Source organism: Hemitrygon akajei, chromosome 2, assembly GCF_048418815.1.
Source record: "Hemitrygon akajei chromosome 2, sHemAka1.3, whole genome shotgun sequence".
NCBI lineage: Eukaryota > Metazoa > Chordata > Chondrichthyes > Myliobatiformes > Dasyatidae > Hemitrygon > Hemitrygon akajei.
This window is the reverse complement of record NC_133125.1, coordinates 6811888-6825838: the sequence shown is the minus strand read 5'-3', so window position 1 is coordinate 6825838 and position 13951 is coordinate 6811888. Positions and strand designations below refer to the sequence as shown.

At 43.9% G+C, this 13951-nt stretch overlaps 1 protein-coding gene across 1 annotated transcript in view; it reads left to right on the top strand.

The window, feature by feature from the left end:
- Positions 1 to 13951, top strand: part of adgrv1 (adhesion G protein-coupled receptor V1) — a 528099-nt gene that overhangs the window by 68357 nt on the left and 445791 nt on the right. The window contains exons 7-8 of the mRNA XM_073066702.1: positions 8462 to 9027; positions 13134 to 13404. Coding sequence (XP_072922803.1) covers positions 8462 to 9027; positions 13134 to 13404 — 837 coding nt within the window. The remainder of the gene's footprint in view (positions 1 to 8461; positions 9028 to 13133; positions 13405 to 13951) is intronic.

Sequence of the window (13951 nt, the reverse complement as noted above, 5' to 3'; positions counted from 1 at the left end):
ATGACGCCAACCTCCAGCGTTTTTTCCAGGTGGCCGATGCTTTGAACCTCACTTATAACAAGGACAAGTGTGTGTTCAGAACCACACGGCTCGCTATCCTTGGGTATGTCGTGGAGAACGGGGTCATTGGCCCAGACCCCGACCGTATGCGCCCCCTGTTAGAACTCCCTCTTCCCACTACTCTGAAGGCCCTCCGGCGGTGCCTGGGTTTTTTTTCCTATTACGCCCAATGGGTTCCCCATTACGCAGACAAGGCCCGCCCCCTGGTCAAGTCTACCACCTTTCCCCTCTCTGCCGAGGCCCGAGCGGCCTTCAGCTGCATTAAAGGGGACATTGCCAAAGCAACGATGCATGCGGTAGACGAGACCATTCCCTTCCAAGTAGAGAGTGACGCCTCTGACGTCGCGCTGGCTGCTACCCTCAATCAAGAAGGCAGGCCAGTGGCGTTTTTTTCTCGTACCCTTCAAGGCTCTGAACTTCGGCACTCCACGGTGGAGAAAGAAGCCCAAGCCATAGTGGAAGCTATTCGGCACTGGAGGCACTATCTCGCCGGCAGAAGGTTCACCTTGCTGACCGACCAGCGCTCGGTTGCGTTCATGTTCAGCAGCCAACAGCGGGGCAAAATCAAAAATGATAAAATTTTGCGATGGAGAATAGAACTCTCCACCTATACTTACGATATCCTGTACCGGCCTGGCAGGCTCAATGAACCGTCTGATGCCCTATCCCGGGGACCGTGTGCTAGTGCCCAGCTCGACCAGCTGTATGCCCTTCATGCCCAACTCTGCCACCCGGGGGTCACCCGGTTTTATCACTTCATTAAAGCCCGGAACCTGCCGTACTCCCTGGAGGACATCAGGACGATGACCAGGGACTGCCAGATCTGCGCTGAGTGCAAACCGCACTTCTACCGTCCTGACACTGCGCAGCTTGTCAAGGCCACCCGCCCTTTTGAGCGACTGAGTATTGACTTTAAGGGCCCCCTTCCCTCCACCGACCGCAATGTCTACTTTCTCAGTATTATTGACGAGTACTCGCGATTCCCCTTTGCCGTTCCCTGCCCCGACACTACTACCACGTCGGTCATCAAAGTCCTGCGCCAGCTCTTCACACTGTTCGGATATCCCTGCTATGTCCACAGTGATAGAGGGTCCTCCTTTATGAGTGACGAGTTGCGCCGGTTCCTGCTTGCTAGGGGCATAGCTACTAGTCGCACCACGAGTTATAATCCCCGGGGGAATGGCCAGGTGGAGAGGGAGAATGCCACAGTGTGGAAGGCCATACTTTTAGCCCTTAAGTCACAAGGGTTGCCGGTCTCCCGATGGCAGGAGGTCCTCCCTGAGGCACTCCACTCTATCCGCTCCCTGTTGTGTACGTCCACTAATGCCACCCCTCACGAACGCTTATTCTCTTTTCCCAGGAAGTCTGTCACTGGGACCACCCTGCCAATTTGGCTGACGTCCCCGGGGCCAGTGCTGCTGCGTAAACATGCGAGGAGTAATAAGTACTCACCACTGGTCGAGAAGGTTCACCTCCTGCATGCTAATCCCCAGTATGCCTACGTGGTCTTGCCTGATGGGCGGGAGGACACGGTCTCTGTCCGCGACCTGGCGCCCGCCGGAGCAGCAGACCACTACCCCGAGCACTCCACGGTAACTATGCACCCTGTACCCGAGATGACTCCGCACACCCCGTGCCCCACACAGACTCCGTATGCGTCTGTTCCAGGGCCCTCGCTCACACGCGAGGGGTCCCTGACACCTCCTGTTGGGACAGAATTAACCCACTCTCCGCCTTCGGAGCACACACCACCTCCGGCACCTGTGCCGTCATCACCTCCGGCTCCTGTGCAATTGCAGCCGGAGCTACGTAGATCGCAGCGAACGATTCGACCACCTGATCGACTTAACCTGTAAATATGCTTGGGAATTTTTTTAAACAAAGGGGGGGTGAATGTGGTGAACTAGATATACCTGTCTGACTGCTCCTGTGGCTCTTCCCAAGACCCTGCTGACTACCCCTGTGGCTCCTCCCACAGACCCCTGTATAAAGGCGACTGTGGCCTGCTGCTCTCCCTCATTTTCCCCAGGATGTAGTGTTGTCCTTCAGTCAATAAAAGCCGATATCTCACTTCCTAAGTCTCGGCGTGAGTTATTGATGGTGCATCAGGGAGTCTATGTGATACGCAAGCCAGGGCAGTGTGATATGGAGAGTAAGCTGTTGCCCATGAAGTAGGCTCCCCTCTCAAAGGAAAGACAGAGACTGATACAGTTTGGGACTGGTGGCGCCAGTCAGCATTAGGCTCATTGTAGGACTGCCCAACTCTGGATATTTCAATAGGTTGCAGTCGATACATTTAATGTCAGAGAAATGTATACAATATACATCCTGAAGTTATTTTTCTACGCAAACATCCATGAAAACAGAGGAGTGCCCCAAAGAATGAATGACAGTTAAAATGTTAGAACCCCAAAACTCCTCCAACTCCCCCCTCCCACGCACAAGCAGCAGCAAGACAACGACCCCCCACCCCACCAGCAAAAACGCATCAGCGCCCTCCACCGAGCACTCAAACATGCAGCAAGGCATCAATAAAGACACAGACTTGCAGTACCCCCCCCCCCCAAAACCATGTGTTCACCTGATAATTCGACATACCACAGGCTCTCTCTCTCCCTAATAAGGGAAAAAGAGGTGTCCCCATTTCACAGTGAGAGGGGAGACATAACAAATAACTCGCTGATTTATGATACTAAAAGTCTGTTGTGTCGCTTTTTCCGAGCTCTGCGCCCAGAGAGTCGGCAACAGAAAGCCGCAGCTCTCCAGACACACAACCCCCAGCAGCTAACCCGCTGCTGCCGATGTTCTGTGTTCTCCCATGACGCTTCAGTCAGGGGCACCGGCCTAGAATCAGCACGTCCCCAGAGCCACGAAAATCTGGTACCCTGAAGGCGCGCTTGCCTCCCAGGCCACGTCCTTGGGATACAAAAAGCGGCCGGTCGTGAGGCCCTGAGGGCGGGTCCTTTCCCTCAAAGGACTGAAGAAAGAGAGTGTAATTCCAGGTCAGGGTCTTCAAAAGAACCCCGCCCCCCACACCCTGAAAAAGGGAAAAAAAAGAAATATCAGAGATCGAAATTAAGCTGCTTCTGAAGATGCAAGCAAAGGAGCCGCTGTTTAGCACCATCTTAACTTTGCCTCACCTTGGGGTTTCATCCTGAAGCCTGCCTTCTGAGTGGGTACTGCAGCAAAGGAATGGGGATTCCTTACAGAGGACGCCAGGTTTGAACTTTGAACTGTGACGCCCCAAGCTGTCATAGCGTTATACTAACCACCGCACTGCCACTGCTCTACCTTTTTAACATAGGTTAACTCAAATTACTTCTCTTAAAATAAGTGGACTACTTATTAAAATATTAAATACTACTTATTATTAAAATATTAAATACTACTTATTAAAATACTTATTAAAATAGTAGACTACTTGTCAGATAGACCTCAGTATGTGCGGTTGGGAGACTGTAGGTCTGACACGGTGGTCAGCAGCACAGGAGCGCCGCAGGGAACCGTACTCTCTCCGGTCCTGTTCACCCTGTACACATCAGACTTCCAATATAACTCGGAGTCCTGCCATGTGCAGAAGTTCGCTGATGACACGGCCATAGTGGGGTGTGTCAGGAATGGACAGGAGGAGGAGTATAGGAAACTGATACAGGACTTTGTGATATGGTGCAACTCAAACTACCTGCATCTCAATATCACCAAGACCAAGGAGATGGTGGTGGACTTTAGGAGATCTAGGCCTCATATGGAGCCAGTGATCATTAATGGAGAATGTGTGGAGCAGGTTAAGACCTACAAATATCTGGGAGTACAGTTAGACGAGAAGCTAGACTGGACTGCCAACACAGATGCCTTGTGCAGGAAGGCACAGAGTCGACTGTACTTCCTTAGAAGGTTGGCGTCATTCAATGTCTGTAGTGAGATGCTGAAGATGTTCTATAGGTCAGTTGTGGAGAGCGCCCTCTTCTTTGTGGTGGCGTGTTGGGGAGGAAGCATTAAGAAGAGGGACGCCTCACGTCTTAATAAGCTGGTAAGGAAGGCGGGCTCTGTCGTGGGCAAAGTACTGGAGAGTTTAACATCGGTAGCTGAGCGAAGGGCGCTGAGTAGGCTACGGTCAATTATGGAAAACCCTGAACATCCTCTACATAGAACCATCCAGAGACAGAGAAGCAGTTTCAGCGACAGGTTACTATCGATGCAATGCTCCTCAGACAGGATGAAGAGGTCAATACTCCCCAATGCCATTAGGCTTTACAATTCAACCGCCAGGACTTAAGAACTTTTTAAAAGCTATTATTAATGCTTTTTGAGATAGTGATTTAGATGCATATCATATTTTTACTGAGTTAAGTATTGTATGTAATTAGTTTTGCTACAACAAGTGTATGGGACATTGGAAAAAAGGTTGAATTTCCCCATGGGGATGAATAAAGTATCTATCTATCTATCTATCTATCTATCTATCTATCTATCTAAAAGACACAGGAAGTCAGATAACTGCTTTGTGCACTTGAGCAACTCTCCTTTTTTATCTTCATGAAAAATGTTTAACACATTGCTAAACATCACCATGGGGAAGAAATATGATCTCAGTGACCTTAACTGTGGAACGATTGTTGGTGCCAGATGGAGTGGTTCGGGTATTTTAGAAACTGCTCATCTTCTGGGACCTTCACACACAACAGTCTCTAGTGTGAAAAACAGATATCATCCAGTGAGTGGCAGTTCTGTTGGTGAGGACACCTTATTAATGAGAAAGGTCTGAAGCGAATGGCCAGACTGGTTCAAGCTGGTGAGAAGGTGACAGTAACTCAAATATCCACACGTTACAACAGTGGAGTGCAGAAAAGCATCTCTGATACAGGAGATACCTAATAAAGTGGCCATTGAGTGTAGGTTTGCTGTCTGTGGTGGGTTTAACCTGATTCTAATCCGAGTTGTAATCCATTCTATTCTAATTGATTATTAATGTTGCTCCTCACATTTCTGTGTGGCGGTTGACCACTCTTTTACAGGGGTTGTAGGCTTTCTCACTGATGATTTTGTGTTAACAATAGAGCTAGGATAAATCTGTAAATAAATTAGGGTCTGTTTTCATAGAGGTGTGAGAAAACTAGGCTCTACCTTTCAATGCCAAATGAATCTATGTCCTATCACACATCATACTTGTACATTGCAGTAGGATTCCTATCATTGCATTTCAATTAAACTTCTCAGTTTTCAGCTCAGCTTTCTAGTTTCATGGTAAACTGTAGCTAACTGTTGCAATAAAGATGGGAATATGCTTGTAGCAGGGAGCAGCATCTTCAGCTCTAATATCTGATTTAATCTCATCTTAATGTAAATAAATGTCTGGAATGTGTAGTCCAAAGAAAAAATCTTACTTTGGTCCAAGTTGTATCAGTTTATCATTACTATAAGTTACAATAAAAAACATAAAAGAAAATGTGTAGTGCAAAGGAGAGCAAAATATTGAGGTATTGTTCATGGGCTTTTGGACCATTTAGAAATCTGATAGCAGAAGGGAGCAATCATTTCCACTAACTTACCAACATTGGAACCTTTCTTGAATGTTCCTGTAACTTACACCAATAGACAGGTCAACATTACGTAGCTTCAACGGCATTTGATTGACTTCTTTTGAATTTTAATTTAGTGTAGACAAGCACTTTGGTAGGACCAACTAGGGAATGTCTTACACAGTGAGATGTAGGGCACTGAGGAGTGCAGTAGAATAGAGGGATCTGGGAATACAGGTCCATAATTCATTTAAGATGGTGGCACAGGTAGACTGGGTTGTACAGAAAGCTTTTGGTACATTGGCCTTTATAAATCAAAATACTGAGGATGGCTGATCTGTTGAAGTTGTATAGGACATGAATGAGGACTAATTTGGAGAATAGTGTGCAGTTCTGGTCACCTACCTACAGGACAGATGTAAATAAGTTTGAAAGAGTACAGAGAAAATTTACAAGAATGTTTCCGTGATTGGAGGACCCGAACTATAAGGAAAGATGAATAGGTTAGCACTTTATTCCTTGAAATGTAGAAGATTGAGGGGAGATTTGATAGCGGTATCACAAAGTTATGAGGGGTATTGATAGGGTAAATGCAAGCAGGCTTTTTCCACTGAGGTTGGGAAGGACTACAGCTAGAGGTTTTGAGTTAAAGGTGAAATGTTTAAGGGGAACACAAGGGGAAACTCTTTCACTCAGAGGGTGTTGAGAGTGTGGAAGGAGCTGTCAGTGCCAGTGCTGCATGTGGGTTCAATTTCAATGTTTAAGAGAAGTTTGGATTGGTACTTGGATGGGAAGAGTATGGAAGGTTATGATCCAGGTGCAGGTCGAAGGGAGCGGCCAGTTTAAATGGTCTGATATGGACTAGGTAGGGTGAAGGGCCTGTTTAAATGTGCTGTATTTTTATGACTCTATGATTCTGTGAAAGAGAATTAATATATTTTAACTAGGATATGCTGTCAGTCAGGAGTTTGTATGAATTCCCTGGGCCATGTGTGTTTCCTGTGGGTGTTCCAGTTTCCTCCCACAATCGATGTATGAATTAGGGTGAGCGAATTGTGGATTGGAAGCATGGTGACACTTGCTGCTGCTTCTAGCAAATTCTTGGACTATTTTCACGACTGATTTCACTGTCTGTTTTAGTGTTTCGATTGACGTGATAAATAAAACGTAGAGGTTAGTGTAATGCTATTATAGCACCAGTGACCCAGGTTCAGTTCCTGCTGCTGGATGTAAGGAGTTTGTACGTCCTCTCCGTGACCGCGTGGGTTTCCTCCCATATTCCAAAGATGTACAGGTTAGCAAGGTTGGTCACATGGGTGCAATTGGGCAGAGTGGGCTTGTTAGATAAGAGGAGCATATTATGGTGCTGTATTTCTGAATAAATTTTTAGAAATGACCTTTGTTTAAAACTGAGCAATCAGAGGAACACCAGCTGAGTTTTACCAGCATTCATCTGCTGTTACCTGAAACTGTTGCTTCACGTGAGGAAGTCTTTCATCATTTTCCCCGGCTGCAGATTTTCTTAAATGGAAGGCACGTATTGATTGTTAATGCCACAGAATCAAAATGAGATTTAATATCACTGGCACATGTCATGAAATTTGTTGTTTTGCAGCAGCAGTACATTACAATACATAAAAATATACAAATTACAATCAGAAATAAATATATATGATTTATTAAAATGTGGTTATGGGCTATGGCTGAGTGCAGGTCGGTGGGACTAGGTGAGAGTAAGCGTTCGGCTCGGACTAGAAGGGCCGAGATGGCCTGTTTCCGTGCTGTAATTTTATGTTATATATACTGTGGCTATAAAAGGTATTCATCCCCCCTTAGAGTTTTCATGTTTTATTGTTTTACAACATTGAATCACAGTGGATTTAATTTGGCTTTTTTTGATACTGATCAACAAAAAAAGACTCTTCCATATCAAAGTGAAAACATCTCTACAAAGTGATCTAAATTAATTACAAACATAAAACTCAAAATAACACACCAAATCATCACTGATGCAGCCAGTTGGTTTTAGAAGTCACATAATTAGTTAAATGGAGATCACCTGTGTGCAGTCAAGGTATTTCATTTGATTGTAGTAAAACTACACCTGTGTCTGGATGTCCAACTGCTGGTGAGTCAGTATCCTGGCAAAAACTACACCATGAAGAGAAAAGAACACTCCAAGCAACTGCAAAAAGGTTATTCAAAAGCACAAGGCAGGAGATGGATATAAGAAAATTTCCCAGTCACTGAATCTCCCATGGGAGTACAGTTAAGTCAGTCGTCAAGAAATGAAAAGAGTATGCCGCAGCTGTAAATCTGCTGAGTAGAGAAGGCCATCTTCAAAGACTGAGTGAGTGACTGCAGGAAGGGGACTAGTGAGGGAGGCCACCGAGAAACCTAGGACAGCTCTGGAGGAATTAAAAGCTTCAGTGGCTGAGATGGCAGAGACCCTACAACAACTGTTGCCCAGGTGCTTCACCAGTCACAGCTTTATAGGAGAGTGGCAAAGAGAGAGCCACCGTTGGGGAAAAAAACTTGGCTGAATTTACAACCTTCTGCAGCTTTTTAAAATCCTGTACCGTGGCCTTTCTGTACCAGAAGGTGAGGCAACTAGTTAGAATGCTGTCCATGGTACATCTGTAGAAACTTGTGTGTCTTTGGTGACATACTAAGTCTCCTCAAAGTCCAAATGAAATATAGCCGCTGTCGTATCTTGCATCAATATGCTGGGCCCAGAACAGATCTTCTGAGTTGTTGACACTTCTGCCACTGGTGGTTTTGGAGAGTGCTATTTATTAACCGGATCTATGATCATATTCACATAATTCAGCTATTAATTTACCTGTCCTATATCCAAGCCTATTGCTTTCTTTTTCTTCCAGATTCCTGAAAATGAAGAAGTTTTCACCGTCCAGTTGATGAGTGTTGAGGGAGGAGCTGAAATTAACTCTACACAAAGCAGTTTTCAACTCGTAATCAATAAAAATGATTGTCCACTCCGATTAGCACAAGCAGTGTACACGGTGCCCGAGACTGTTGGTGTGATTAGCATACCGGTCATTCGAGGGAGGGACCAGGATGGAAAATTAATTGGTTCTGATGATGTTCTGATCTCTGTTAATTACCAGATAGTTGCTGGAAACGGTTCTACCAATGCACTGTTACACTCTGATTTTATTGATCTCCAGCCAAACAGGACCATTGTTTTCCCTCCATATGTTTATGAAATCAATCTGAACTTTCAGATTATTAATGATTCTGTCCCTGAAATTGCTGAGTCCTTCCAGATTGTCTTACTTGAAGCTACAATAAAAGGAGATGCAGTGTTGCTTAGTCCAAGTAAAGTTCAAGTTACTATTGAGCCAAATGACAAACCCCACGGAGTTCTGTCAATTAACAGCAGTCTGTTAGCACAGAAAGTTGTAATTGATGAAGATACGTCAACAAGGTAGGATGCATCTCTTTTCATTTCTTATTACTGTGCACAGTTTGTTTGCAGTAGGGTGTTTAATTATTAATCAAGATACAGTAACTGTAATTGCTAACTTTTTTCTATAAATGGTACATTTTACCGTTAGTAAGTTACTCAAGAGAATCTGCAGATGCTGGAAATCCAGAGTGACCCACACAAAATGCTGGATGAACTCAGCAGGTCAGGCAGCATCCATGGAGAGGAATAAACAGTCGACGTTTCGCGCTGAGACCCTTCTGCTTGTTATATATTTCTGAATCAACATCAGTGAATATGACTCTTCCTCAGTCTGAAACATCATCTGGTTATTCCTCTCCACGGATGCTGCGTGACCTGCTGAGTTCTTCCAACATTTTACCCTCGCACCATCATTTTGTTTTCTCTCTGATATAATTGAAGGTATTACAGTCGGCCCTCCTTATCTGCGGGGGATTGGTTCCGGGACCCCTCGCGGATACCAAAATTCACGGATGCTCAAGTCCCTTATTCAACTTGTCTCAGTGTGGTGGAACTTAGGACCCAGCGGAACCCCAGACCTTCTTTAACCTGTCTCAGTCCATTGGACATTAGGACCCAGCAGCAGAGATCTGAATTCGCAGTGTTTCTGTTCACGAAAATAATCATGAACACGATTGAAAATAAAGTGGAAATAAGAAAGCGATCGGAAAGAGGTGAAACGCCATCGGTCATTGGAAAAGCCTTAGGCTACGTCGGTCAATGATCGGAACAATTTTAAAGGATAAAGTGAGAAAGGCTCTGCCCCGGTGAAAGCAAGGCAGTGGTTTAATTCTTGGGTTTTGGGTTTTTGATCCTCCACATCAACCCGGCACGGTGGAGAGCGTGCTGGAAAGTGGTCTATCACTAGATCGAACTCGGGATCTTCCTGAGCCCGGCGCTGAAACATACGTTCTTAAGTGTTTTATATGCATAGAAATGTAAAATATATACTAAGACAAACGTTTCACTAACTGACGCTAAATAATACCGGATGTACCTGTTCCGACTACTTAGTAAGAGAACTCCCAATTTTTTTCGATCCCGATCCATGATAACGCACGCGCATCCTCCCGTATACTTTAAATCATCTCTAGATTACTTGTAATACCTAATACAATGTAAATGCTATGTAAAATGGTTGTTATACTGCATTGTTTAGGGATAAATGACAAGAAAAAAAAAGTCTGCAAATGCTCGAACAACAAGTGCTGGAAGAGCAGTTCCGGGTTTTCGCGATTCGGTAGAATTTGCGGATAAGGAGGGCTGACTGTATATCAATATTATGTCAATCACTGTGCACGTAATGTGCAACTGCTACTTCTTTAGCCCATCATCCCTACTGGGGCTTAGGCCGCTAACAGCAGCTCGCGAAAGCCCTCTGCCCTGGGTCCTTTAGGTGAAGATCCTCCCTCTCCCAGGGATGAGGTCTTTGGAGCCTCTGTTGGCATTTCTGTAGCTCTGTATTTTTATGAGATAGGATTGTTAGCCCCACGCCCAAACCACCCCCTTTCACAGCTGGGTTTGGAACTGTCCATGGTGGAGTTCATTAGTGGACTTTGAGTGGGCAGAAATATTGTTTATGAAGTGGGCCTCCATTTGGGTTTAGAAGGTAGAAATGGAGATGTGGAAGGGAGATCTTTCATTGATTCTGTTATGTTGTGTTTACCGAGAAAGCCGCAAGAAAATGAAACTCGGTTGTACATGATGACGTGTGTACTTTGATAATAAATATACTTTGAACTTTGAGGGAGGGGAGGCAGAATCAGGTGACAGATGCATGAGTTACCATTTGTGGAACTGACAGGTGAAAGTTAGCTGTTTCTGGAGAACCAGTGGGTAGATTTAGATAGAAAAAGCTGAATCAGAATCCAAATCAGTTTATTATCATTGATAAATGTCATGAAATTTGTTGTTTTGTAGCAGCAGTAGAGTGCAATACAAAAACATACACTGTGCTATCAATTATAAGAAATATACACTGTATAAAAAAGATAAGTCGTGCAAAAGGAGAGCAAAAACAGTGAGGTGGTGTTCATGGGTGCACTGTCCATTCAGAAATCTGATGCTGAAAAGTTGAGTGTATGTCTTCAGGCTCCTGTACCTCCTTCTTGATGGTAGCAATGAGAGAGGGCTAGTCCTGTGTGATAGGGATCCTTAACGACAAATGAATCAGAGTCAGAATTCTTCCTTTTTGATGGTGTGGATGCTGGGCAGGCTGCCCATGATGGAGGGGGCTGAGCTTTCAACCCTCTGCAGTAACCTCTCCATACTGTCGATAATGCAGCCAGTCCTGTTGAAGAAGATGTCTGGAATGGCACTCTTCCTGGGAGCTACACTGGGCAGAAGAAAACATTCCCAAATTAGCTAGAGCGTAATCTACCATCACCCCAGCAGTACATTGACGTGGAGAAAGGGAAAGATATTAAGGACCATGTGATTACTGTGCCACACAGTAACTTGCAGTACAGTAGACCTAAGCACACTTGAATCTTCTGTTTGCCTCTCACTTAAGACTGAGGAACTTAATGGCAAAGCGATTAACATTTTTATAACTCAAACCATTGAAATGCTTTATTTGTGGAAGAGCTCATATGTTACGTGATTGCGATTTAATCATTACACACTTAGCAAGAGAATGGTGAATCTGTGGAATTCATTGCCGCGGACGGCTGCAAAGGCCAAGTCATTGTATATTTAAGGTGGAGGTTGACATTTTATATCTCCGGCATATGTCATGAAATTTGTTGTTATGCAGCAGCAGTACATTGCATTATGTAATCAAAACTGAATTACAGTAAGAAATATATACACAGTATATTAAAAAGAAATTAAATTAGTAGTGCAAAGAAGTAGTGAGATAGTGTTCATGGGTTTAATGTCCATTCATAAGTCTGATGGCAGAGGGGAAGAAGATGTTCCCGAATTGTTGAGTGTGTGCCTCGGGTAGAAGGCAGGAGAATGGCATTGAGTGGGATTCGGGATCAGCCATGCTGGAATGGCGGAGCAGACTCGATGGCCTGAATGGCCTAATTCTGCTGCTATGTCTTATGGTAAAAGGACAGTAAGCTTCACTCTATGGGACAAAAATGATATTTGGTGCAGAAAGCTGTAATAATTGGATTTAGGAAACAGGTATTAAAAAGGATATTAAAAGTGAAGGGTTGAAATGGCAGTTCAAAGTATGATTTATTATCAAAGTACTTGTATGTTACATTTGCTGCCGTGATTCATTTTCTTGCAGGTATTTACAAGAAAATATGGAAAGATCATTGAATTTATGAAAAGCTATGCATAAACAATGATTGAACAAGGTGCAAAAGAAGACAAACTGTGTAAATAAAAAAAATAATTCTCGGAGCATAAACTATTAAGAATCATTGAAAGTGAATCTGTAGGTTGTGGAAGTCAGTTCAGTGTTGACGTGAGTGAAGTTATCCACGCTGATTCAGGAGCAAGAGGGTTGAAGGGTAATGACTGATCTTGAACCTGGTGGTATAGGACCTAAGGCTCATGTACCTCCTGCCCAATGGTAGTAGCGAGAAGAGAGCATGGCTCACAGGTCCTCAGCTTCTTCCTCCTGTAGTCAATAATCAGCTCTTTGGTTTTGCTGATGTTGAATGATGGGTTGTGGTTGTTCACCACTCCACCAGATTTTCAGTCTCCCTTCTATCCAGTCATTTTTCACCACCTTTGATTCGGCCAACAAAAATGGTATTGTCAGCAAACTGAAATATGGCATTTGAGCTGTACTTAGTCACACCATGACAGGTGTACCACATGTTCTCTTTTTATTTTCACAATTTGTCTTCTTTTGCATGTTGGTTGTGTGTCAGTCTTTACCTATTTATGTGTAGTTTTTTTGTAAATTCTGTTGTATTTTCCCTTGTAAATGCCTGCAAGAAAATACAATTCAAGGTAGCGTGTGGTAACGGATAAGTACTTTGATAATAAATTCACTTTGAACTTTGTTAAAACGCTCATAAGTAGTGACTAAGGAATTAAATTGAAATTTTGACAAATTTCAGATGCCGATACAATCGCGTGCTCATTAAATCAAATAATCCCCTTGTATATTCTGGCTACAGATTTGATGGAATTACAATTGTAAGGAATGGAGGGACACATGGTAATGTCTCAGTAAACTGGATTATTTCACGGAGTATCGGTGACTCTTCAGCAGTCACTGAAGACCTCAAGCCGTCATCAGGCACTCTGGAACTTGTCGAAGGGCAAATGCTGGCTGTTGTGCCCCTCACCATTGTTGATGATGATATTCCCGAGGAAGCAGAGGCTTATCTTTTCCAGCTGTTAAACAGCACGATAAAAGGAGGAGCAGAGCTGGATGAGCCCGTGCAAGTAAGTTTATTAAAACTCTGAACCATCAACCAGCGTGGTTAACTTCCTTCACCTTAACTCTGAAATAATCCCACAATCTACAGACTCATTTTCAGGGACTGTACAACTCATATTCTCAGTACTATGTCTGCTCCTCTGCCCCTCTGCCCCTCATTTTTCTTCTTTTGCACTGATTGTTTGTGTGTAGTTTTTCTTTGATTTGATTGTATAATTTTGTTCTACTGTGAACGCCTGCAAGAAAACTAATCTCATGGCAGTATATGGAGAGATAGAGGAAATTTGTCAATAAATTTGCTTTGAATTTTGAAAGCCTTTGGATGGAACAATAAAGCAGAAACTGCTGGGAACACTCGCAGTGGTGATATCTATGGAGAAACAAACGTGGTTTATGTTTTCGGCTGGGAGCTTGTGCTTCCGAGTCTTCCGGTTTCAGTACAATCTGACTTTATTACTTGTTATAACTTACAGGAATGTTTTAAGTCTTGATCTGTACTGCTACCACAAAAAAGCAAATTTCATGGCTTGTATATGAAATGTATATATGCAG